This window comes from Nestor notabilis, unplaced genomic scaffold, assembly GCF_000696875.1.
Source record: "Nestor notabilis isolate BGI_N333 unplaced genomic scaffold, ASM69687v1 scaffold5275, whole genome shotgun sequence".
In the NCBI taxonomy this organism is placed as follows: domain Eukaryota; kingdom Metazoa; phylum Chordata; class Aves; order Psittaciformes; family Psittacidae; genus Nestor; species Nestor notabilis.
Window position 1 is genome coordinate 25,644 of NW_009929687.1, and position 27,929 is coordinate 53,572.

Consider the following 27,929-nt stretch of genomic DNA (forward strand, 5'->3'; position numbering starts at 1 on the left):
ATTTTTTTTTTAGCCTGTCAAAATATCAAAACCTTGACAGGTTGTGAAATGCTAGTCCTAGATGCTGATTCTTCCTTTAAATTCCAGGGGTTTGTTCGGAAGGCTGTACATATATTGTCATAATAATTACTAGAACTTGTTTCATGTGCAAAACTTGGTCCCTTTTTAACAATCCATCTGTTTTTCACTAAAAATGAATAACCCTGACCAGTGAACAGTATTATAGTACATTGCAAAGGATGTAGACGTGCACCTTATTAATAATGACAAATTTTTTTCAATGCACATACTGATGAGCAAAAAGGTCTTTGTTATTTTTTGTTTCCCCTTTTTGATAAGTGAGAAAAAAATTGGAAAAATTTGGATTATATATAAATACATATGAACTCAAATAGTAATGCAGAAACTAGTACTTAGTGCTGGCAAATAATCATGAAAGTTTGGAACTTTGAACTGTGTTCTATGTCATTTGGTTTTACTCAAACTTGCATTAAGTATAAACATTGGAGGGCTCTGGACCTATTTGCTCCTGTTCAACTTTAAGATTCTCTATTTCATACAAATGTATACCTGTCTAAACTGTTTGGCAAGAGGCAGGGCTTTGTTTTTCAAATAACTTTGGAAAACCTTATTGGGCCGAACAGAGTGTGGCTTTGTGTCACCTCTTTTCAATAACTAAATGGAATGTAGCATAAAATGCTTTTATTTTATAAAATGTTTGGTGAAAATAACCAGATATTCCAATAGAGTGGAGCAACATGGGCAGTTTAATTTAGAAATTCAAATTAGTTGCTCATGCTGATGACATCAGGCTAGCAGGCATTTAAATTACTGTTCCCTACCTGGCTTTAAAATTTGACAGTCCCAAGAAATTCTCTCTATAAATGATATAAAGTAGGAACAGATCGATTTTACATAAATCTAGTTGTTTATCACTGAATAGAATTTCTATTCAGCATTTCTTCATCCTTATATATAATCAGTCTGCTGTAGTTTTTGCATTTTAAGCAAGTACTTTTATATGAATTTCATTAAAAAATACATAATAGTATGTATTAACACCTCAGGTTCATAATATTTTCTCTCTTATCGAACTTACCTAAAACTTAACATAATTTCTTATATTTGGCTCGTTTTATGTAGTAATTGAGTTATTGAGTCAAATTAAGCTAGTTTTTATATTTATTTTAATTACACAATAGCTAAAACTTCACTGTGTAATTCTTTGCTTAGATAGTACTGTGCAGTGTAACTAGCAGAGGAGTCAGCATTATAGGTTCATTGAGCCAGAAATAACGCAATTTCCTCTTAGCTCAGAAAGTAAGTTTACAAAGATGGCTGTGTTGAACTTTTTTGCCTCTAGTAGTAAAAATGCATAAAAGTTTGAACTTTAGAAAGCAGTGTTTTCTGAAACAATGATTAGCTTCAGGAAAACGATGCTCGAAGAGCAGGAGCACCTCTCCTATGGAGCCAGGCTGAGAGAGCTGGGCTTGTTCAGGCTGGAGAAGAGAAGGCTCCTTAAGGACGCCTTAGAGCAGCTCCAGTGCCTAAAGGGGCCAACAAGAAAATCCGAAGAGGGACTTTTTACAAGGGCCTGTAGGGACAGGACAAGGGGAATGGCTTTAACCTGCCAGAGGGGAGATTGAGATGACCTCTTAGGAAGAAGTTCTTCCCTGTGAGGGTGCTGAGGCGCTGGCACAGGGTGCCCGGAGAAGCTGTGGCTGCCCCATCCCTGGCAGTGTTCAAGGCCAGGTTGGACACAGGGGCTTGGAGCAACCTGCTTTAGTGGAAGCTGTCCCTGCCCATGGTGGGGGTTGGAACTGGATGAGCTTTAAGGTCCCTTCCAACCCAAACCACTTTGATTCTATGAAAATTCTCCCAACCCGGAATATAGGTTTCTTTTTGGAAAAACTTTTTAGCTCATTGGAAATTATAGGTTTATATTCAACGAACAAATGTAACACCTGGTACTTTCTAACTGGTGATTTCTTTCATTATTAACTCACTGAATAATAGCTTCTTTTGTGAATATTTCCTGTAGGAGGGAAATTAGTTTGACTGTTAACAATTTGTACTGTAAATCCATCTGTATGGGGAAGCAGCTTCTGTAATTTCCTTAGCTAAACAGTTACAGAGTTGTTCTAGGCACTACATCGCTGCCCAGGCTGTAATGATACTCTTAGGGAAAGGAAAATACATGTACAGGGACTCTGCAGCTTCAGGCCTGAAACTATCACAAGTTACTTGGGTGTAAGAGTAGGGAAACAGCCTACACATATTACCTGATTTTTCCTTCCTTCTCCAAGCTTCTATATTTAGGCACTGCAAGGTTTTCTTAAATAGAAGCAAGGTTGCATTCTCTGATAGGTATCGTGCTTCTGAGACAAAATGTAGTATTTTTTTCTATTTAATCATATTGTGAGTTATCTGCCAGTAGAGGTAGATGTTAAACCAGAAATCACATTTCATTTTAAATCATTTAATGCAACCCTGCTACCTGCGTAATTACATTCCGTTGAAACGTCTGTCTCCTTAGCTCAAATTTTCAACTTTTTAATGTATTTTAAATCTTTCCTCCTCTTAAATAGAATTTACTCCTGGCTTCTGACGTACTTGGTGTGCCCACACCCTTCCTGAGCTGTCCTTAAGCCTCATATTTTAAGCTCTTCCTTTCTTTTTCCGCAGTGGCTCTTAACCCTGCAGCTCTGTGCTCTGCCTGTGAATGCAGTTCCAGGGAGGGAAGCAGCAGTCCTGGAGTGCGCGTGTGTCACCTACAGAATGACTCCCGGACTCAGCCTTAGCTGCGAGCTCTGTAGGCACAGACCGTATGAGTCATATGTTCTGCGAGCTTCAGATAATAAACTGCTTTTCGCATGATCATGGCCTGTTTGTGTTATCTGGGTTTGGAACTGCTTATTTGTTCAGATGAGTAGTTTTTCATTCCGCTGCTTAATTGTGGAAAACGCAATCCCCGCAGTTGTTCAGTGCTACACTGTCATCTAGTGGCGTGATAGTGTATTTTTCTTGATCTTCTCCTAAGGTGAGCGGCAGTTAGATGTATTCGAGAGGTTTTTGCCCTGGGGGAATATATGGTCTCTCTGTATATTGGGCTTTGTATAATCCCTCCATGGCATCCAGGTTTTGTACCAAATATTTAAATATAAACCAAAAATCTATGCCTGTGCAGTCCTTGACTTCAGTTATGGAGTTAGGCATCTTTTGGAATTGTTTATTTCAAATGCAGGATTGTTTCACTGTTGTGTTTAATTTTATAGTGATTTACAAAGTATATTATCCTTCCTCTCCTGATGTCTGTCAGTTGGGGGGAGGACTGCTTATGAATACAATTTTATGTTAAGTATTGTAACATTTGCTTAGTTGCAGAGAACTTGTGTTTTAAAGAGGTGCTATTTTACTTCTGAGCTTTGTACCTGTGCCAGGGTAATCCAGTGTGTGCTCCTCAGTGCAGCAGCACTCCTCTGTCCTGTCTAGCTTTCAAAGGGTGTACTGCTATAATAATGGCTTTTTAAATTCTCCACCTGCAGACATGGTGCAATAACAGCATCAGCTATTGCAAGCAACCCCCATGCTGTTTCATGCAAATATGTTCTTGTGTGTCTTCGCCCTTTCAGTTTAGACTTTAGAAAGAACTAAGGCAGTATTATATTTTTTGTCACAAAAAGGCAGTAAGCAAAAAATCCAGTCAGTCAAAGTTAGTACATCAGAAGTAATATACACACTTCTCTTCTTCAGATGTCTTGTCCTGGAAGCAGTTAGTTAGGTGCCTTCCTAAGGGTTGGTTTTCTTTGCTGCAAAGGTACACTGCTGACTTGAGTTTAACTAAGTTGTTGGTCACCAGGGTGGTCAGGTCCTGTTTGGCAGATGTGGTTTGACTCAGTTGGCTACCAGCCTCTGAGATCTTAACATAAACTTCATTTAGGTGAAAGTGTTTCTATCAGTTCCTTGTCCTTGTGATATGTGATCACCAACTTTAAAGGATTTTTTTTTTTTAATAACTGTAGTAATGGTGGGTTTTGCTTGTGGAGAGCTGTAAAGAACTCTTCTTTTTCCTGAAAGATTTATTAGTGCCTGGATTATATGTTATGGAAAAGTTCCTCCCCAGCTAAAAATTATAACTGTCTTGCCTGAATGCGTAGGATCAGTTACTGCTATTGCTGTATGAGATGGAGAACTGCAGTCTGAACTAGACTGCATCCCTGCCTGAACAGGGCAAATGAAATTAACATTTAATTTGGCAATTTCTGTTAAAAGGATGAAATAATGCTAAACTTCTAACTGCCCAGATGTGTCTTGTCATTGTGGTACAGAAAACCAAATACAAGTTATTAGGTCATTTTGTGTTTCTAATTATGTTCTAAAATACTCTGGCTATATAAATAGCATAAATCCATTACAAAGTTGTTTTCCTCCCTCAGCATGTTGTTGATTGCAGCATAGCAGGATCTGGTATAGTTGTCTCCTCTGTGGTTGTGTTCCTCTTTCCTCTTGGGAGTGAGTGGAGGTGAGTGTCATGGATATATAGTTCCCCAGGCTGCTTAACATACCTGACTTTAACACAAGTAACCTATTATTTCATTCGGTTATGGCCCAATCTTTGCTGCAGAAGCAATAGAGTTGAAAGAGTTCTGAAGTCTTTGCTTGCCTTGTCCTCAAGGTTTTAGGGAAATGTTTTAGAAGGTTTAGCAGGAGACATGAAGTTAAGACTGTAGTAACCTGTGGAGCTAGAGATGGTAACAGTAATCTGCTGGCTTTATACTGAGTGAGGTGTGAAAATCCTTTAAGCCCTCTGATTTATTCCTAAGGATGTCAAATATCTGTGGCTGCAGTGGTTAGATTACCTGAAGAGAAAAAGGGAGCACACAGGAAAGGAAATTTTATTCAACACTTCTGCATTTTCAGTGTTCTGGTCACCCATTTATCATTACCTTAAGAGTATTGCTTGCCCTTTTCTTTAATGGTATCTAGCTTCATCCTTAGTATTAAACTACATTTTGACATAACATATTAAGGAACCACTTTCTTTTCAAGTTATCTAAACAAATACTGAAACACTGAGAATGGTTTTTATTTTCAGACAAATTTGAGCTATGGAGTGGTCCCAATACTATGATGCAAAATTGTAAGCATCTTGGAATCAAATAAAATGCATTTTTTACATTTATTTTTGCTTACATTGATATAAAGATTTGTAAACCTCTGTTTTGGCAAAATGCAAAGTAGAGCTGTAAAAAACAGTAACCAAATTTTTTTTTAATAGTAAAGAGGTATATTGATTTCAAGTAAAAATACTCATAAAGCTGATTAAGTGATTTATCCAGATCAGTTCTCTGCATTTTGAATTATTATTTTGAGAGGTTCATTCACATTTCTTATTTTATTGCTTTTAGTTGCTGATGCATGGTCAAGATGAGTGGATTAGGAGAAAACTCCTTGGATAGCTTGACTAATGAGTCAAGGAAGCGCAAGCCATTACCTTGTGATACACCAGGTGCAAGGTAGGTGGATATAAGACTTTTCTCCTTTTCCTTAAATGAGTTTTTAAAAAAATAATTTTCAAGTTTTCTTTGCAATTTAGAGTAAATTCTAACTATTCATTTCATTCAGTTGAAAAATGCTCTAGGCCAGTTTCTGTTGTTAAGATACACAGCTTTACTATTAGGTACAGATATGCCAACCCTGATGAACTCCGCTCTAGAATCAGACTTTTGTGGAAATCCTGATAGGGTGAGCATATGAGGAATCGCTGTTTGAAGTTGTGGTCACAAGGCAAAAGAAGAAAAAACTCTTGCTTCACAAAAATGTCAAAGGCAGCATCTTCTGTCTGGTGACTGAATACTTAGCAGTAACCTCAAGTTACTTCATTTCAGGTGGTTATGGTCAGCACAGCACACTGCAGTAGACTGAGCTTTTGTTTTTTTTAACTTCCATTTCTCCAGACTAGTTCTTTGCAAGTTCCTCTGATATTTTGGCATTCTGTGCTGTCTTCCTGCCCCTCTGTCCTGGGTTCAGCTACAGCAGTCATTTTTCTCCTTAGTAGCTGGTGCAGTGCTGTGTTTTCAGCTTCAGCCTGAGAACCACGCTGATAACACACCGATGTTTTGAGCTGTTGCTAAGTAATGCTTACTCTGATCAAGGACGCTTCAGTCTCACGCTCTGCCAGTGAGGAGGGGCCTGGGAAGCTGGGAGGAAGCAGAGACAGGACACCTGACCCAGACTGGCCAAAGGGGTATTCCATACCACAGCACGTCATGCCCAGTATATAAACTGGGGGGAGTTACCCGGAAGGCCCAGATCGCTGCTCGGGTCGGGCTGGGTATCGGTCGGCGGGTGGTGAGCAATTGTATCCTCTCTCTCCCCTTGTTATTTCCCTTATCATTATTATTGGTAGCAGCAGTGGTTTGTATTATACCTTAGTTACTGGAGTGCTCTTATCTCAACCTGTGGGAGTTACATTCTTTCAGTTCTCCTCCCCATCCCTCTGGGAGCAGGGGGGGAAGAAAGTGGGGAGTGAGCGAGCGGCTGTGTGATTCTGAGTTACCGGCTGGGCTTAAACCACGACACCCTCAGTCATCTCTGTCAGAGACTGTTATCCGAGGGACTCTGTTTTCTGTCCCCCTTCAACTTCATTGTTGATGTTACCCTTTCATGTTCTTGTTCCCACAGAGTATTAACCTCTCCAGATTCACCAAATACCATGCATCATGTGTACTCATATTTATCTTTTCCACATATGTCCTCACTGTCCCATGTTTATTACCTCCATCATGCAACACACCATGTATGAGGTCCTCAGATTGTCCCACTGTTATCCCATGTCTCTTTGTGAGTGTCCTTCATTCCAATTGCTCTTTCTCCAGTGTCTGTCTGTCCATACAGGAATTCAGTTTTTCAGGTTGTCACCCCTCATAAGCTTTTTTAATTGTTCAAGCCCCTGCTTTGTCATGTATTTGTTTTCTCCACTATTGGTCCATCCATACTTCCCTAGATCTTTCACTTGGTTTCTTCTCAAAGAATAGTCATTCTTTTTTGCTTCCCTCAGTGTGCCCATTTTTGTCCCTTTCTCCTGAGTTCTCATTCTCCTACTCTTGGCATACTCTGTGTATGACACTGTTCTCTCTGTTGATTTAGGCTGTAGATAGTTTCTTTTCTCAGCACATTAACCTATGTAGGAAAAGGGATTTCAGAGAGAGACTTTATCCAGCAAGAGTAGGTTGTCTGGGATTCTGCTTTTCTTGGATGTTGAGACTGCATTTTTGTCCCGATGCCTAAAAATCTCTGAGGTATCACCTTCTGTAGTAATCTTGTCATCTCATTACGAGTAAACCAAGAATGTTAAAATTCTATTTCATTTAATAAATTATAAACAAATCTGAAGTGACTTTGAAGGTTAAAATATACTTTCTGTATGAGTGTTAGAATTTTAGAACAGGGAATTGCTGTTTTCATTAAATTTGATGATAGAGTAATCACAAAGGGATTTTATGGATGAATAGCTTTTTCTCACATCCCCTGAAGATAAACTGGTACTTAAAATTCTTTAAAGAAAACCTCAAACACAAACCCCAGTCAACAGTGTAACAAAATGCACACGCACCCCCTTAAGATTTATGTTTATTGGAAGAATAACTACTACCTAAGCTTATGTAGGTAGGTGTTACATGAAGTATATTAAAGTTTACAGAGTGAGTGCAGCTTTTGTATGTGTTGGTATGTCAATACCTGAAATGATGTTTTTGGTTCCTAGCCTGACCTGCAGTGGTGAGAAGCGTCGGCGTGAGCAGGAAAGCAAATACATTGAAGAACTGGCTGAACTCATATCTGCTAATTTGAGTGACATTGACAATTTCAATGTCAAACCAGACAAATGTGCTATTTTAAAAGAAACCGTGAGACAGATTCGACAGATAAAAGAGCAAGGTACAACTCCCTTCTAAGCCAAAATAAATAATTTAGTTTTCTTGTGGTTCCTTGTCCAAAGCAACAGTAGTGATTTTACCATAGCATGTAACTGAGAAAGTCTTCAGACTTTAACTTGAACCAGACCTCTAATATGTCTTAAATAATTTTCTGTTTAAATAAGTATTCAGCATCATTTTTTATTGGGAATTGTGGCTCTAAAACTTTTTTCTAGTCTTAAGTAACTCACAATATATGAGAACTCCTCTCTCATTTGTGGATTGTGGTTTTGTTGTTGTCTTTGTTCACACGCTTCCTGGAACCTGGCTTGTAATACTAAAATGTGCTCTTCATGTGAAATGTTGCTTTAGTGAAATGTGTCTTTTGGGTTTCAGGAAAAGCAGTTTCTAATGATGATGATGTTCAGAAAGCTGATGTATCTTCTACGGGTCAAGGAGTTATTGATAAGGACTCACTGGGACCTCTTTTATTACAGGTAAGTACAAATTAGGCCCTAGTAAATTCCCATGGAAACAGATATTTAAGGCAGGTGAAAATATTACAATAAAGCCTGCAATCCTATAGTAATAAATAGTATGCAACAACTATGCAGAACTGTGATTGAAGGGTCAGGAATAAAAACTATCATGTTTTCTTAACTTTGCTGAAATTCTCTGTAGAAGGAAAGAGAAGAATAGCATTTGGCTGCTTCTCATGTTCTTGTGCTTTACTTTCTCCAGCAGTCATTGTCAAATTACTACTAAAGCAGTGCTTAGTAATACAAGGAATATGTTGCCTTTTTGGGGGGATAGGTATTATGAGGGTTTGCAAAGGCTAGAGGTTTGTGATGTGTATTGGGGTTTGTGTTTCTGAATTGTGTAGCATTTTAAGCAAATGTTGACATCAAGTAAAATAACATCAGAATAACTGTAAACAAAGGTACATAGCAGATACTTTTGCTTTGTGACTAGAAAACCAACCCCAATGTCCATTAAAAAGCACTTCTGAAACTTAATTGTTTTACACAGGCCCTCTTATCTTGTCAGTCACTGGTGGAAATGTCTCCATGTTCATGTCTTGCTACTTCTTTCTACTGAATTTCTTCTTGTTTCAATTTGCCAGTTATTGAAATAATGTTACAGATTCGTTATCTTGTGTTCAAATAAAGCAAGAATGAAACAAGAAGGCTGGTTATCACTGTGAAAGAGCCCAGTGGAATAACAAATGAACAGGTTAATTTTTAATATTGAAATTGTTCTTTACTGGACACAATTTTCCTCAGAGAAAAAAAATTTGAACTTCTGCTCAACCTTTGGAAAGAATTGCATGTATTGCAATTTCTCATTTATCACCTACGTAGCTTTTAAACTAAATGAGGCTCAGAATTAGGTGGTGTGTCTTATATGGTATGTTGTCATGTTAATATTTAGGCATTGGATGGTTTCCTGTTTGTTGTAAATCGAGATGGGAACATAGTATTTGTGTCAGAAAACGTCACACAGTATCTGCAATACAAACAAGAAGATTTGGTTAATACAAGTGTCTATGGTATCTTGCATGAAGAGGACCGGAAGGACTTTCTTAAAAACTTGCCTAAATCTTCAGGTAATAAAAGTTGACTTTTACTACACTGTTACTAGGCTGTTTGAAAACAATTGGAGAAAAAAAGAAGAACCTTTCAAAACAAGTAACTTTCAAAACAAGAATATTTGAATATAGAAATATGTTAATCTTGAAAAATATTATGGTCGTCTTACTAAAGGATACTGCCAGAAATAAATGTGCTGGAAATTCATGCTGTACGTTAGCCTTTGCAATTACCTTTAAGTTACAGGTAAACCCTGTAACTTAAACCAAGGTTACTAAAGGAACATATTTCCTAATGCCACAAGACTAGCTGAAGGAACTGCCTGTTTTGTAAATATGTGAATGACTTTTCAGCTCTTCTTCAAGGAACTGAAAATGTCATTTAAGGGGAAAGAGGGTTTTTTACTTTGTTCTCAATATTACTGTTTTATTCCAAGGTATAAAACTGATGGTATATTAAGAAAGCATCTTAAGATAGTCTTTAATCTCTCTAATCTAGGAGCAAGGTATCTAAATTAAGAAAAGTCAGTTATGAAATGATTTTATCTGAATATCTGTATAAATTCTTACTGTATTCTTTGAAGTTAATGGAGTTGCTTGGACCAGTGAAACACCTAGACAGAAGAGTCATACCTTCAATTGCCGAATGATGGTGAAAACCTCTCATGATCTTTTGGAAGATGTAGGCAGCCACCAGGACATACGTCAAAGATACGAAACAATGCAGTGTTTTGCTTTATCTCAGCCAAGAGCTATGATGGAAGAGGGGGAAGGTAGGATATTTTATGGAATCAATATGCACAAAAGAAATCTTTGAGTGAAGCTTTTTGGTACTTGTTGTGTTGTGAAATCTGTAGCTTCTGCAACCCGTTTTTATGTAAGTAGCAATAGAATGCAAAAACTTCAGTCCTGATTGCATATACTTCCATTTTAACAATGAAGGACACATCAGCTGTTTTAGTAGATGCTTTAATCAAAGAAACCAAGAAAGAAATGAAAGAGGAAACATTCTTTTTTAAAACAGATTTGCAGTCCTGTATGATTTGTGTGGCACGTCGTATCACAACTGCAGAAAGGGTGTTTCCAGCAAATCCAGAGAGCTTTATTACAAGACATGATCTTTCAGGTAAGAAATATACCAAAGATGAAGGTAGGAAGGCATCTGTTTTTATCCATGTGCTCTTGTTGCAAGTAAATCACGTATGTCAATGAATTGTGTATCTGAAGTAACTAGCAGAATTTGGACTGAGAATTCTTGCCTGCTTTTTGCAACATACCATGTTGTAGTGGGACACATTTTCTGTCTCTGTGCTAGCATGCTATTATTTGGCTGCTTGGTACAAAGCATTGCTTGTGTGTTAACTTGGCAGCATTTGAAATGGTGGTCATTATGCTTTTCTTTACACGTAAGAAATATTTTAAATCATAACCGAAGCTAATGAAAGTTCTTTAGAATGCTTGTATTTTTATACAGCGCATGAGTTAATATTTAAAGTGGTTTATGCTGTTTAAATTGAAATAATATAATCTAGATGGGGCTTTTTCAGATGCCAGTTAGTGTTTATTGACATTCATTTGTGGACGTAGTTGGTGAGGATTTTTGAAAATCTTACTGTGTATGCATCCTTCGGGTGCCTGTAACCAGACACTAAAGCTACTGTTTTCTAAAACTCTGGCTTAGCCTGTGGCTGCTTAACTTCCTCTAAATCCCTTTGAATATTGATGTTTTAACTAGCATCATCAATCATATTCTCATATGGCAGGTAATCTGTAAGTGTAACTTCTGCATAATCAAGATTTGGTGTTTGGCTCATGAACAATTAAAATGGTGGAATTGGAGCCTTCTGAAACATACCACATTTATACAAAAGGATTGGCGTAGTCATAAGGTGTTTAATGTGTGTGTATTTTCTTTCCTGTTACAGGCAAACTTGTCAACATTGATACAAACTCACTGCGGTCTTCCATGAGACCTGGCTTTGAAGATATAATCCGTAGGTGTATTCAGAGGTTCCTGTGCCATAATGATGGACAGTCATGGTCAAACAAACGCCACTACCATGAAGGTGAAGATCTGTTTGCAGTGTTTGGTTGTACTGCTGCTCCTTGCGCCTGCATTTTTTCTGCAAAACAAAAATGCTGTATCTGTCTGTGTTCTCTTTTTCCATATTTTTTTGATCATGTTAATTTCTGTGGCTCGTATTTGCCAGCTGAGGGCGGATGTCCTCTTGAGAAATAGGAATTCTGGTGAAAGTTATTTTGTTTTTCTTATGTGTCTCTATGGATAATTATCATGGAAAATACCAGATACATGATCTGGGAGCCTGAAATAAGCTGTTTTTCCACAGATGCATATAACGACGACAGTGACAGCTATGCTTCTGTAATAACATCTAATCCCTAATTATCCCTAAGATGGTAGTTTTGTTTAACATTAGTTTATTTTAATTAATTCTTTCTTTTGCTAAAGGATAGCTCACAAAAACTGGTAACAGCTGTCTTGATGCCTTTTTCTTATTCAAGACACAAGGGTTCAAAATACAGTCAATGTTCCAGAGTTATGTATTTTGTAATGCTAATCTGATAACCTTCATAGATAAAGTGAAGTACAACCAGTGTCTTCAGTAAGAAAGATGATGTTCTCACAGTACTCTGGTCTGTGATCCTTTTGAAGGATTCACAAAGTAATTCAAGTAGAGGGGATATTAAATAAAGAGAAACTTCTACTGGCAAAAAATGGAGTTTCCATTCCATTGGAGGTTCTTCAATTTATCTGATTAAATAAGCCCTAAATTAATCAGAAATTTGGAGCTCAGATTAAAAGCAATAGTTTCCACATTTTTTTCAATAAGATAAAAGTTTTAAACTTAAAAATACTTTCCCAAGGAGAAGCCATGGAAACACACTGAGCTAGCCTTGGAAGTGTGTTAACAAATGTAGAACTTCTTGTGCTGGGCACGCTGAGCACAATATACTGCAGCATCAAAATAATCTTGTTTGCTTTTATCTTTCCTCTCCTAATTTAGGAGAAAACATGGAATACTTGTTTTTTTTTTCCTGAGTATCTGTCTTGAGTGTGTCTTTTTAATTATTTCTTATTTATTACATCTTCAGCAAGATTGAGTAAACCTTGCTGAAGATTTGTGTATTTTTTGCTGTATTTTGCTGAAAGTTACTGTGTTAAAAAATCTGTAGAGTGCATATTAATAATTCTTGGGTTTTAAAACATGAACTCTATTTGTGTATTTCCTTTGCAGCTTACACACAAGGTCATGCTGAAACACCACTGTATCGGTTTTCTTTAGCTGATGGCACTATAGTGACAGCACAGACAAAGAGTAAACTGTTTCGAAATCCTGTAACTAACGACCGCCATGGATTTGTCTCTACCCACTTTCTTCAAAGGTGAAATCAGTGCTATCTCTTTGTCGTTTAAGTGTCATAGCTTTTAAAAACATACCTGACCTTGAAGATACAAAATACTCTATCTGATGAAAACTCAAGCAGAAGGGGAATAACTTGGGAAGCAGAGTTCCATAGCATACAAATAAATGTCACCTTAACACCCTGACACTCCAACTTAACTGTGTGGCAGAAACAGTCACGGTCAAAGAGAGGCTTTTCCTCAGTACTTCCGTGGAGCCTGTGTTATGTCTTCATTATTCTTTTGGGTTAACATTTATAATGATGAAACACTGAAAACAGAAGTGCTCAGTTAGATGCTTTATCTTACTCTATTTAATTGCAGACCAATTAAAAAGACAACAAAACCCCTTCAGATGCATCATTGATGACTCAAAGTTAAATGTACCTTAAATAGCACTTCATGTGACCTATTCTTGTTGATTGCAAGAATAATTGAAATGCTACTCTGGAGGGAATCTGTCTGCTTCTGGCATTAAAGTGCCTCCAGACGCTGAAAAATTGAGTAGCTGAGATTGTTCAGGGCATCATTAGTGTGCACAGTAGAATGGTGTCATGCCTTGACACAGGAAGGGAGTAGAAGGAAGATGTTTAAATCGATAAACCTGACTAATGGCTGTTGATGAAAGCCTTTTGAAGGAGTGATACTGTATGTACTTGTAACTCAAATCACCTGAAGGACCAAGCACTTGTGTAATGAATAAAAAATGGCTTAGTTCTGCTTCTGTGGAAGCTTGAATTCTCACTGCTCTTTTTGAAAAAATATCTGGAAAATTATTTAACAGTGTTTTCTGTCTTTGTAGCAGTTGATTCCATATAAGGTTTTAATTTGTTTTCTTGGGATTTCTGGGGGTGTTGTTAAACTTGCAGAGAACAAAATGGATATCGGCCGAATCCTAATTCAGTTGGGCAAAATGTCAGAACGCCTGTGGCTGGAAACACAAGTTCTGTTGGTGGTCTTATGAACATGTCACCTGGTCAAGGCATGCCAGTGCAGAACAGGAGCTATGGTATGGGAGATCCCAGTGCCGTGGGTCAGCTCAGCAGCGCTCGATATGGAGGCCCTGGTAATATGGCGCCTGGGAACTCTGGACCGGGAATGCAGTCCTCGGCTTATCAGAACAACAGTTATGGCTTAAATATTAGTAGCCCACCACATGGTAGTCCTGGTTTGACTTCCAACCAACAGAATCTAATGATATCTCCTAGGAATCGAGGGAGTCCAAAAATGAGTTCAAACCAGTTTTCTCCAGTTACAGGTATTTTATTTTTGCTATAAGCTCTTTTATTAATCTCCCTTTCTCACTTTTATCTGAATTCCATCTTTCATCCTTTTTGACAGTTCTATATGACCGTGTATAACTAATGCCAAGGTAAAAAATTATTTTAGAATTATAATATCACAGAATGGTTTGGGTTGGAAGGGACCTTAAAGCTTGTCCAGTTCTAACCCCCAGCCATGGACAGGGTCACCTTCTACAGGACCAGGTTGCTCAAAGGCCTGTCCAACCTGGCCTTGAACACCTCCAGGGATGGGGCAGCCACAACTTCTCTGGGCAATAATTAACTCAGTGTGGCAGTCATATGTAATCCAAGGGAAAAGTAGATACAGAACTTACTGTAGTCTAATAAGTATGATCTCTGTCATGTGATACAGGTATGCACTCTCCAATGGGATCTGCCAGCAACACCGGCACCAGCACTTTCTCCAGCAGTTCTCTTAGCGCTCTTCAAGCCATTAGTGAGGGTGTTGGAAATTCTCTTTTATCAACACTGTCTTCACCGGGTCCAAAACTGGATAATTCCCCAAACATGAGCATAGCTCAGCAAAGTAAAACAAGTACCCAGGACTCCAAAAGCCCTTCTGGTTTGTATTGTGAACAAAACCAAGTGGAAAGTTCCATCTGCCAGTCAAACAGCAGGGATCTCCTTAGTGAAAAAGATAGTAAAGAGGGAAATCTGGAGGCATCTGAAAGTCAAAGAGGACCATCTGAAAGCAAAGGGCATAAAAAACTGCTTCAGCTGCTCACTTGCTCCTCAGAGGAAAGAGGACATTCTGCAGCATCAAACTCCCCTTTAGACTCGAATTGCAAAGAATCTTCTACGAGTGTTACCAGTCCTTCAGGAGTTTCCTCATCAACATCTGGAGGGGTATCTTCCTCCTCAAACATGCATGGGTCCCTCCTGCAAGAGAAGCATCGGATTTTGCATAAACTGTTGCAGAATGGTAATTCTCCTGCAGAGGTAGCCAAGATCACAGCTGAAGCTACTGGTAAAGACACGTATCATGATACTAGTAATACAGCCCCCTGTGGAGAAGGCACTGTCAAACAGGAGCAACTGAGTCCAAAGAAGAAGGAAAACAATGCTTTACTAAGATACCTGTTAGATAAAGATGATGTTAAGGACCCGCTTTCCAAGGAGTTGAAGCCTAAAGTAGAAAATGTGGATAATAAAATGGGACAATGCAGTAGTTCTACAATTCCTACTTCTAGTCAAGAAAAAGAGACAAAAATAAAAGCAGAACCAGTGGAGGAGGTACAGTATAATGTAAAATGAGGGCACTGAACAAATCAGTATTTTCTTTTTACAGTGAATGGATAAATACAGAACACTTTAGTAAGTGTGTGTAAACATTTCTAAGAAAGTTATGTGGAAATGGTGTGAAACTACACACTCTGGTTTGATTGTAACTGAAAAAGCACAGGGTATGTTTATAACCAAATGTGCCCTACTGAAGTCCTGGACTAATGTTGTCTTTAAGTTATAGTACAACTAAGTTAGCATATATTTACAAATTATTCCCTAAAATCAGATCTTTAACACCTGCTATTTCACATAGCACATGTTTATTTTCATGGCTTATTAGGACATGGAGCTGTAACTGCCTCTGTAATCAGTAGGCAATGCAGTAGCAAAAGGTAAAACATGATTTCATTTTGAACATACAATAATGTGTAATACACAAAACAAAAATGTGTAATACTTAAAATAGCCATAGATTAGTTTAAGTTCATTCATTGGTTTTAGCTCTCTTTTTTTTATTTTTTTCCTTAAGTAAGGGAAAATGTTGTTCCAAATACATACATATTCAGCATCCAGGTAAATACATGTGTATTTATTTGTTTCAGTATTTCTAGAGTTGCAATTCTAAGAAATGTCACGATATAGCAAATGGTATCACCATGGAACAACTCTCCCAAAAGCAGCAATACACTTGCTAGGCACAGCTGTTCTTCAAATTATAATGTGTATATAATAATTCTATGTGTTTAGTTCCTAAGTCAACATTTGGAACAGCTTCAAAGTAAATAATACTGGTCAGTAATGCAAAGTTTACTGAAAACATGCAGGTATCTTAGAACTTGGATTTCCCAAGTCAGTAATAACTATGCAAATAAAAAATTACTGCACAATTTTTATATTAGCTAATGGCTGACTACAAATGAAACACCTTATAGCATTTATTGAGTACCACTAATGGAAAAGTCACTAACAAGTCTGTAATCATACCCGATGCATAGTTTCAGTCCTTGCTCTTGAGATCTAAAATTAACATATTCAGAGAAGCTTGTTCAATGACAAAACAAATCCACTCTATGTGCAGTTATTCTTCTGTAACAGTACACGTTTGTGACATTGTTTACACCCATCAGAGATTTTATCTTTGTAATTTGTGATGATTGAACTGTTTATATTCAGAGGTGCCTTTTTGTTTTATTTATGTGTACCTCCAGTTTCTCCTAATTCTCAAAATCAACCAAGCAAAATACTCTTAAAAATGTAGCTAAATGATATCTGAAGTTCTCTGGAAACTGTGAGGCAGCTCAAGGTACTGTCATTGAACTGGAACACTCGTCTCGCAGTTATCTTTTAAGATTAGCAAGGAGCTAAATAAGAGCTGAAGGATACGGCACATGATGGTGAATAACCTTGGTATTTTACTGCATCTTTTCAGATGAATGGAGACTTGGATAATTTGGATGCAATTCTAGGTGATCTGACTAGTTCAGAGTTTTACAATAATGCCATGTCTGCAAATGGAACTAACCTTGGAACAAAGCAAGCCTTATTTCAAGGAAATGCCCCATTGGGTAAGGAATTTAATATCACTTTGGGTTTAAATTCAGAATTTTCTTCTTACCTGATGTAAACATAATGCATCCTCAAATCCTTAAGGAGTACTTTCTTGATCTCCTGTATCTTCAAGGACAAATGTAATGCAAAAAGGCTAATTATGCTTCATAGGCTATTACGTACACTATTAGCTGTCTTGAAGCACTCATCTACTGTGGACACAATGAGTAATGTTAACTTCAGTTCCTTGTTTTATGTTTTTTCTGAGTTTGCCTGACATAGATTTCTCAAAGACATTAGGATAAACATTTTTTGAGTTATAAATTGAGAATTCTTGGTCCTTTATAGATGACTAGGGAAATAATATGGGACTGGTGGCAAGCTGTTGATTTCCCACTTATTCTATGCGAAAACACTTGTGGCCTGTAAATTCTAATGAGTATTCCTCCTCAACATTGAGAGGAATGTCCTTTCTTAGTAGGAAGCTGAGTAGGAGGGAAAGATAATCTTGCCAACAGAGCAGCATCACTGCAGTTGTTTCTTCCTTTTATAATGTTGGTTGTCTCTTGATTGAATAGGGCAGTAGATTGCTGAGGTAACCTAAGGAGGTGAAACATGGATAATGAAAAAAGTGAAAACAGGTACATGAACACATAAAGCCACTGATGCTTTTGGCTGTGGAGCAGGGTGATTTCTGGGTTAATTAGTCCATGTAGGACACTGCTCAGGGACATGTTATGTCTGGATTCAGCCTGTTCCAGACAGAAACGTTTGACTTGTTCCTGTCTTTGCCTGTGTTATCTAAAGGCTGGGCAGCCCACTGGTATCTATAGCTGTTTTTCTCTCTGTCTCTTTCTCAAGGAGTCTGTAGTACTAGTGTGTTTCAAAATGTTAAAAACATGGTTTGTTACAGAACTTAAAATGCACTTTTTTATGTCTAGGGCCAAAGGGAACTGCATTTGGCTTTTCCTGTAAAAGGTTCTAACTATGTACTCAGAGTATCATTTGCATAGTAAGAACATCACCAGAACAGCTCTTCCTGGCTTTTTTAAGGTCAAATACCTGTGCCCATAAATGGATCAGACTTATTTAAGTTATTAATGGTACTTTCTATTCAAAACATACAGTTGCATGCATTTTTTTTTTTTTACTACTTTAACAGGTATGAGGAGTCCCCAGGCTATGCAGACCACCCGCCCACCTTTCAGCAGAGCCGTGTCTTTAGACAGCCCTGTGGGCTCCAGCGCTCCAGTGAGGAACATCAATGCATTCTCCATGTTACAAAAGCAGAACTTGATGGGTGGAAGTCCAAGAATGATGGAAAACCAGGAAAATTTTGGAGCAAATATGGGTTTGTTGCTTGTGTACAAATAGATCTCGTTGTAAAGGAAGAAGCTGTTATGTAAAAAATGTTGCAGGATTATAATAAAAATGTTGGTCAAAAGAAACCTTAATGTTAAAGAATGATAATTTTACCATAAGCATATAAATACTTTTAAATTATTATCCCTAGCTAAAATTTTAAGAACTGTCCACTATCTGTGTATTATTACCAGTACTTTACTTAGTAGTTAAATTATTTTATACTATTTTGAGTTTTGTATTTAACATACCTTTTTGATATATAGAAGGCAAGAACAGGTCACAATGACAGTCATTAATATTTTACAAGAGATTAATGCAATTGTTTGATGCTTTAGAACTTGGCAGGGTAAGTTTTAGGTTCTTCTGTAGGAGTTCTGTGAATTGCTCTGTTGTTGGCAGGTGTCCTTGTTGGTAAAACAAAACCAACCCCCCTAAAAATAGATCTAAATCCAAAGCATGTTAATGTATTGTAGTTGAAAAGTATTGTATTTTCTGCTCTTCATTACAGTAAGTGCTCCCAACAGGAATGTAGTAATGAATCAGCATCAGTCAGGAGACTGGGGTTTGCCAAACTCAAAGGTGAACAGATTGGACCCTACAAATTCTGCTCCGATGCTGAGAGCGGCACCCGAGTTCAGTGCAGCCCTTCCCAGACCTGCGGTGGGCGGCTCTATGCCGGGGCTGCCTGTTCGCTCCAACAGTGTGCCTGGCACAAGACCAATGCTGCAGCAGCAAATGATTCACATGAGTAAGTTCCTCATGTTGTATGGTCCTACTTAGCAGAGTCTCACTAGTTTCATCATAAGCATCCAGCATCTGAATCTGTTTGGTCTGGGGAGAACAGTAGCTTTTCAGCCAAAGGCCTATGAGGTAAAGACTGTTCTTGTTCCCTGACTGGGACATTTGATGACTTTTTGGTGTACTTTTTGGTTTTTTCTGGTGATATCTGTGTATTTTATACACAGATAACTGATGCCATCTGTGATTATATTTGAAGATACTAGGATTCTGATTTATTTTGCTTGATACAGATTGTGGTTTTTTTTGATGTTAACTTCATGGTAATCAGGGGTTTTAAAGCTTTTTCTTAAGTATTTCAAAATTCTTCTCACATGGAGTATCCAGATTTCATATAAGCCCACACTGAAATACAGGTTCTCTTTTAAATAGTCACGTTTAATGGGAGAAAATAAGCTGCATGTCTAAAATATGAAGAGACTCTTACAGTCTGTGTTTTTTTCCTGTTTTATCGTTTTACCAACAGTCTAGCCTGGAGCTGAAGTTGTCATGTCTAATGTGCCAATGCCAGCATGACCCAAAAGGGCCGAAATGGAGGGTGGCATTCCTTTTTTCTGCTTTTATCACAGAAAGCTACCAGGGCTGGTACCATTTCTCTTATCTGTGGTCTAAATACTATTTCAATGTGACAGATGGACACAAAGCTAAATCAGGAATAAATTTGTGCAGTTCTGACTAAGAGTTCTTTAACTTTGCTTCCCAGAAGTCGTTATTGCTTGGAGATTCTTCCAAGTATTGGGAAATAATGGGATGACAAACTCTCCCAGGTAGTGCTGTTTGACTACGTGGCAGGAAGACCATACTACCGAAGAGCAAAATGTTATGTTCCTTGTGATTCTTTCAATTTTCTCTATTCTGGAATTTAAAATGCCAAATGTTGATGTCACTATGACAATGTATATTTGCTAGTGCCCAGATTTCATTGGCCAGAAACCTCATTTTCTTTGGATGTAAAGTTGCTGTATCTATCAAGTTCCTATTTAAAGGCTTAAGGATTCTGCTCTAACAGGGTAGCAGCTTTAGATTACTGTCATATTTAAATCTGTGGTCTAAATACTTCTGAAATTATCTTAAGTGTGAGTTTAGTATGTATACACTTGAAAACATGCTAAAGGAAAGCTTGTGAAGCTGCTTGACAGTTTGTGTGATCATTCATCACAGTGCTTTGTGAACACTGGGAGAGCAAGATGACACCTTTTGTTTTTAAAACCCACACAAATGTTTTATCTCACAGGGCCAAATGAGATGAACATTGGCATGGGGGGGAATCCATATGGACAGCCAGGACCATCTAACCAACCAGGAACATGGCCCGACAATATGCTGTCCATGGAGCAAGTGTCACGGGGTTCACAAAACAGGTAGAACTGGGAAGGGTTTTAAGACAAGTTTAAATACAACTGTTCACTGTCAGAATTTAAGACCTGGGGTGGGAAAGTAGCATGTACAGTGGAGATAACAGATTGGAGTCAGAATCTGTTTCCATTTCTGCTGCTGCTGTGAATCATAGAATCACAGACTGGTTTTGGTTGGAAGGGATCTTAAAGCTCATCTAGTTCCAACCTCCTGCCATGGGCAGGGACACCTTCAGCTAGACAAGGTTTCTCAAAGCCCCATCCTTCATGGCCTTGAACACTGCCAGGGGTGTCCTGGGTTCAGCTACAGCAGTCATTTTTCTCCTTAGTAGCTGGTGCATTGCTGTGGTTTTGACTTTAGCCTGAGAACAACGCTGATAACACCGATGTTTTGAGCTGTTGCTAAGTAATGTTTACTCCAATCAAGGACGTTTCAGTCTCATGCTCTGCCAGTGAGGAGGGGCCTGGGAAGCTGGGAGGAAGCAGAGACAGGACACCTGACCCAGACTGGCCAAAGGGGTATTCCATACCACAGCACGTCATGCCCAGTATATAAACTGGGGGGAGTTACCCGGAAGGCCCAGATCGCTGCTCGGGTCGGGCTGGGTATCGGTCGGCGGGTGGTGAGCAATTGTATCCTCTCTCTCCCCTTGTTATTTCCCTTATCATTATTATTGGTAGCAGCAGTGGTTTGTATTATACCTTAGTTACTGGAGTGCTCTTATCTCAACCTGTGGGAGTTACATTCTTTCAGTTCTCCTCCCCATCCCTCAGGAAGCGCGGTGGGGGGGGGTAGTGAGCGAGCGGCTGTGTGGTTCTGAGTTATCAGCTGGGTTTAAACCACGACAGTGGGGAAGCCACAGCTTCTCTGGGCAACCTGTGCCAGCGTCTCACCAACCTCACAGTGAAGAACTTCTTCCTAATATCTAATCTAAATCCCCCTCTGTCAGTTTAAAACCATTCCCCCTTGTCCTGTCACTACCTGCTTCTGTAAAAAAATCCCTGTGACACTGGCTATCTTTTAACCCAGCTCCGCAAAAGGCATTGCTAACAAAATCAGTCAGTCCTCTTGTGGGCAGGTGTGGAGAAAAGAATAGGGAAAATCTGAAATTGTGTCCCTGTGGCACATGCAGAAGCCAGGAGAAAACATAATTTGTGTGTGCTCAAGGATATATGGTGGTTGACTGGATGTTCTAGGACCTAAATTAGGAACTTACGTTCTTAAATCTTACTTCACTCTTCTGGGCGATTACAGTACTTAATCATCTCCAGGGCAATTATTGTATAAACACTATGTATATGCTTTTATAGTCCATAATGGCTGGAATGTTTTTGTGTTTGTAGACAATTGGTTAGAAACTCTTTGGATGACCTCTTATGTCCAGCACCAAATATGGAAGGCCAGAATGATGAAAGGGCGCTTCTGGATCAGCTGCACACCTTGCTGAGTAACACAGATGTCACGGGACTGGAAGAAATTGACAGAGCTTTAGGAATTCCTGATCTCGTAAACCAAGTAAGTAAACAGAGATGTTGGCCATTTATTTTGTAACCCCATATTATTTTGTTACTTGAAAAGAAAGTGAAGAAGGCCTCCTCACTCGCTCTGTCTTCTTGCTTCTTTGTCTTGATTTACCTAAACCTGCCTTTGGAAGCATCTACACTGAGTAGTGATTTTCATTGGAGAAGCTCAGTATTGATTATCTTTCTTGTGCATTACAAAAACATAAAATGACATCTCAGTTTATTGTAATATGCCTTGTGTATAGGGTGGTTTTTTGGGTGTGAATTATCATAATTCTATAAGCAGAAAATTGTGTTGGGTTTCGTTAGTAAGCTGTTGTCAGCTGAGCTTGGATTTTTAATTATTTGACTGGCAGTGATGTGTTAGGGAGTAGGACACTTCCATCTCCTCCAGTCCTTGAATTTGCATGGCTAGCAGATAAGGAAAAGAAATTCTGTGAATAATTTGGAACTTGCTAAAAACCACAAAATCACACTGTCATTTGTACAACTAGCAGTTTAAGAGTGTGGAAGGGCTTGAATATGCCTTTGTAGGCAGTGTGCAGCAGAACTGATTTTAATTAATTATTATTAATAATTTTTCACTTGTCTGAAGACAGAACCAATAGTTATCTGTCCGTGCTGTGTTCTACCCAAGAAACTATTGCTGGTTGTATGCTATGTTAGCTTTATTGTTTCGTTAGGAATTCCTACTTTAAAAATACACTGCTAGTGAAAACACTTTTGTATCTGTTGAAGGGACAAGCTTTGGAACCCAAACAAGATTCATTTCAAGGTCAGGAATCTTCAGTTATGATTGACCAGAAGCCTTCGTTGTATGGTCAGCCCTATCAAGGGCAAGGGGCAGCAATGCCAGGAGGTTTTAGTAACATTCAGGGACAACAGCCATCCTTTAATTCAGTGATGAATCAGATGAGCCAGCAGAGCAATTTTCCACTCCAAAGTATGCATCCTAGAGCAAACGTGATGAGACCTCGAACCAATACCCCAAAGCAGCTCCGCATGCAGCTCCAGCAGAGGCTTCAGGGGCAGCAGGTAAAGTCTTGCTCCTGCATTTACACTTTCTTCTTGTTTTGGAACGGAATCAGGTGCACACTGCATTGTGTTGCTTCACAAGTAGGAAAATTGACATTACAGCAGGTGATTGAAAGGATGGATCTTTCATTTTGACAGTGCCTTTCACACTGAGCACCTAATGGCTGTAGGAGTGAAAGAACTTTCATTAGGACAGTTGTTCCTCCTTCATCACCCTCCGTAGCTACAGAGGGGACTGGTGCCTGCAGCACACATTACTACTGCTACTTACTACAGATCTCTTGTACAACACAGCCCTGAATGATCTCTTTATCTCCACATTCAGATTCAGTGAATTTTTCTGAATCTCACTGGTACCATTAAGTGGGCAGCTGCATTTCTCCTGTCAATCAGATGTTACTTCTGTTTTCACTGTGTTTTCTAACCAATCATTTGGGCTAATTGAAATCGGATTTGCTTTCCATTTATCAATTTGCTGTCATTTTAGAGTATTTTCTTAGGATGAAAGGTGAGAGACTAGATACAGCTGAATAGATCTTTCTTTTAACACTGGGTTAAAGTATTGCTTAAAAAATTGCTGCATGCATTGACTTCCCTATGTGAAGATGCAGTCCTGATACCCAATACAATGTACAAATAAAACTTGGAAAACTGAGAGTGCTGTGTGACATTAAATGGCAATGTTTGATCCTTAGGAAATTCTGTGCTCTCTCTTGGTTGTTCTGTGACAGGAATTCAATCTGTATCACTTGTGGTTTTGTGAGGGTGAGAGAAGACTGAATTTTATTATTTCAAGCAAAGCTAGCCGTTATTCCCTTCTGCCCCAAACATGTTTTGGAACAATTAGGTAGCCTGTTATATATTTACTCTTAAAGAGTGCTAATCTCAAGGGAAGACAGAAATAAAGCCAGTGAGTGCTGTGCTGTTTGGAGGGTTTCTCTTTTTGTGTGTTTGAGTTGCTTAACCAAATAGTTTGGTACTTCAGGTACATAAAACAAGGTAAAAATTAACCATTGCACTTGATGGATTCAAGAGGTCTGTAAAGACTGTTTGGGGGGAGTTGCCATTACTTTGTTCAGATACTGGTATTTTCAAACTAACAGTGCAAAAATGTCTTTCTCCAAGTTCATGAATCAGAGCCGTCAAGCACTTGAAATGAAAATGGAAAATCCAGTCAGTGGTGGTGCCTCAGTGATGAGACCAGTTATGCAGCCACAGGTGGGGTCACAGGTAAGTAATGACACTAACTGTCTGAAACAGTGATTTTTAAATAGACACATCTTGTACATGTCTGCTTAGAACTTGTGGAACAATGAGAAAAGGTGCAACTTTCCTTTTTTGTTGTGTTTGTTCCCCTGTACAATTTAAAAAGTTGGGTTTGTACCTCTCTTGTTGAAATTTCACAGGGCTTTGTTCATGAGGTCACGCTGCTGATGAAGTGTGCCAAGAGTCTTTTCAATATAGGATGTGATAGCTAATGTACTTTGTCATTTGTTTAGCACTAATGGCAACTTAATGAAAGCCCAGACTGATACTCTGATGATTTTTTTGTACTGGCTGTGGGTTTTCTTAACTTTCTGTTCTGGTAATGGATATGCTGGGACTCAGAGTTAGGAAGTGTGTAGGTGGTTTGATTGACCTGATTTCATTTGTAAAAGTGTTTTCTAATACGATTTTTCTTTTCTTTGGGGGATAGCAGCAAGGTTTTCTTAATGCTCAAATGGTGGCTCAGCGTAACAGGGAGCTAATAAGTCATCATTTTAGACAACAGAGGATGGCAATGATGATGCAGCAGCAACAGCAACCTCAGGCCTTCAGTCCACCACCAAATGTGACTGCCTCAGGAAGCATGGACAGTGCTTTGACAGGCCCACCAATGCCTCAAGTTCCTCCACAGCAGTTCCCCTATCCACCTAATTACGGTACTAGTACTACTGTGAGGGTTTTTTTGTCTGTCTGTCTTTTCCCTTTCTTCATTTATTATTAATCCAAATTACCCAAATGCAGATAATTCTGAAATGTGGAAAATACTCCTACAAAATACTTCCCTTTTCCATTCCCATCATTGCAAGAAATAAACTAGACATACTAGGTGATGCTAACTGAAGTGTCTTGTCTGTCCTTCTTTTTTTTAAGGGATGACCCAACAACCTGATCCTGCGTTTAGCAGAGTATCAAGCCCACCCAACCCAATGATGTCATCAAGAATGGGACCCTCCCAGAATCCCATGATGCAGCATCCTCAGACAGCAACAATGTACCAGTCCCCTGAGATGAAGGGCTGGCCGTCGGGAAGCATGGCCAGGAGCAGGTGAAGTGCACACTTATAACCTGTAGCTCAAAAACTGTCTTTGATTGTGTTCAAAGTAGAAGCTGTGTTAAAATAGCTTGTAGGAAAAGGATTTGGAAGAGGTGAAAAATAATTGTATCTCTGGTTTCTGTATTGTCCTTGAGCCTGCTCTGGTTTAGGAAATTAAATGTGTCTCGTGTGTAGGTCCATTTACGATGTTGGACCTCTGCAGTCTTTGTAACTGAAACCACATTCAGTCTTTGAATAATGAAAAAATAACTTGGGGAAATACAGAAGTAGTATTGCAATGGATGGTGCAGCCTAACAGAAGCCTCCGAAGTGGTTACAACAGGAAATGCACTCACACAGAGTTGTGTGTGTTTCTGAAAATTCAAAATTCCTTTTGTGAGGGAAGTTTCTGTTTCTACATTCAAGAGGTATGAGGCAGAGACAAATGTAGAAATAGTTCTGTCTTTCCTGCACTGAGAGTGGGTGCAGGGAAGGCAATATATTGATGTGTAAAGTTTTTGGAAGGTAAATTTATTTGTCCTTTTGTGCTGCAGTTCTTTCCCCCAGCAGCAGTTCAGCCATCAGGCCAATCCAGCAGCGTATGGCATGATGCACATGAATGGCAGCAGCGGCCATATGGGACAGATGAATATTAATACCATGTCCATGTCAGGGATGCCTATGGGTCCAGACCAGGTAAGCTGTATGGAAGGGTGGATGAAGGGATCTGTTGAATGAATCTCTTCCCATTGAGAACAATTTGCTTCAAGCCACTCCTCTGGCACAATCCTGTTCTCAGTTACACTCTTTGTATTTACATCTGTGGACCTACCATTTGTATGTCTCAAGAGGTACTTTATTTTTTAATATTTAAATCAAATCCACTGTGAGCCCAAGCTGTACGCTGTGATTAGTTGCTGACTTTGAAGGATCATAAGTAGGATCAAGGCTTATACCACACAAAGCATGTTTAAATACTTCTGGAGCCTTGAGAAACCCCAGAAAACAAAACAGAGATTATGAAAAGCATCTTCAGCAGATGTAAAAGACTCTGTAGAACATAAGTCAGACCAAGAACCTTGGTAGTGCAGTGTCCTCCTCTTGGTAGAAACTGCTGCTGGCACTTACCCATAAAATTCCTCAGGAAAGATTGTGTGTGCGCATAGGAAGAAACCATGGAAAATTTAGGCCCCTTATTTAAGGGAAAAATGAGCTAATGACAGTCACTGAAAGGAAGCTGAAATACTAAATATACTTCTGCTGTAATCTTCCCACAAAATGCCAAGGGATGAGCAATGTAATACCGAGATAAGCTGAATTTATTTAGAGTAGAACATACCTTGTGAAATTTTGTCTAAGGAAGCAGCCAAAATAATCTGAGGACTTCTGGGGCATCAGGAAGGTATTAGAGGATTTTGATATAACAAATACCTTTGATAAAGAGGGGAAAATGAAGGTGAAATACCAGATTTTCCAACCCCATGTGTCACACAATGAAGGTACCCAAATAACACATTTAGGAGGTTCTGGGACAGCATTTTTTCTCTACAGATTTATCTCCGAAGTGGAGCACTAAAATGCTATTCTTCTGCTTGGAATTTGTCAGCACTTTCCTCTTCAAAATGCACTATGGTGACCATTGGGTTGTTTTTCAGCAAAGGTGGGTTTTATTTTCTGGTGATTATTTCTTCTTTTCTTTAACAGAAATACTGCTGACACTTAGAACCACCTCTTCACACAAGAATGCGCTGTATTAATGATGCACTAGTAGTACAAAGCGAAGCTACGCATTCTTCACAGCAACTAACCCTGGCCTTATGGAAACAAGTGGGTTTTCCTGTTTATCACCACAATGTCGTAAGTTACTTCATTCAAGGGAAAAAAGAACCCCCCACACAAAACCAACCTGACAAAAATGCATTTTAGTAGAAGCAGTCTCTGTATTACTGTATATTGTGGTGTGCAAAAAAGGTCATAAATATTTTTGGCGCTCTGCCTCTAGAACTGTGAATTTGGCAGTGGCGAATTAGTAGATACAATGGGTAGAGTCCTGGTTACCTTCTCTAGCCACTGACCCACAGCCCTTTCACCAACTACAGGCCGACAGAAGTGCCTGGAGAAGTCACAGTGGTAAGAATTTTCTGATTTCTCTAGTACCAGTATCTGACAGAGAATGTAGTTCCTAGCCTTGACTCTTTTATATTAATTCCTGAATTATAAATGCTGCTTTTAATCTCTTACCCCGAGTCAGGATTTCCCAAGCAAGGTATTGGTGCAAAATGAATTGGCACATACTAATCCAAAATCCTGTCCATTGCAGCCACGGGGTAAAAAGAGAGGGTAATAAATTTAAATTATTTAAACACAATTGTGACTAATATTTACGTATTGATGTGCAGCTGAGTGCACTTTATGAAAGACTATATAATGGATTAATGCAATATCTTTGATAAGGACTTAATATGAAGGTAAGGTGTACTCATGTTCCTTCTCAAACACAATCTCGTAAGAATTATTAGAAAAGACTGCATAATGTAATGTTTTCTGTG

General features: G+C 38.8%; 1 protein-coding gene across 1 annotated transcript; it reads left to right on the forward strand.

Moving 5' to 3' along the window:
* Positions 1-5,427: 5,427 nt before the first annotated feature.
* NCOA3 (nuclear receptor coactivator 3) lies at positions 5,428-27,096 on the forward strand. Its single transcript, XM_010015100.1, has 21 exons — positions 5,428-5,516; positions 7,766-7,938; positions 8,313-8,413; positions 9,348-9,522; positions 10,089-10,277; positions 10,529-10,630; positions 11,430-11,570; positions 12,762-12,909; positions 13,798-14,186; positions 14,585-15,465; positions 16,886-17,021; positions 18,167-18,355; positions 18,878-19,117; positions 20,402-20,528; positions 21,867-22,038; positions 22,785-23,081; positions 24,207-24,311; positions 24,778-25,003; positions 25,218-25,392; positions 25,935-26,076; positions 27,085-27,096. The coding sequence occupies exons 1-21, from the start codon at positions 5,428-5,430 to the stop codon at positions 27,094-27,096; spliced, it is 4,209 nt and encodes a 1,402-aa protein (XP_010013402.1).
* The last annotated feature ends 833 nt before the right edge of the window (positions 27,097-27,929 follow it).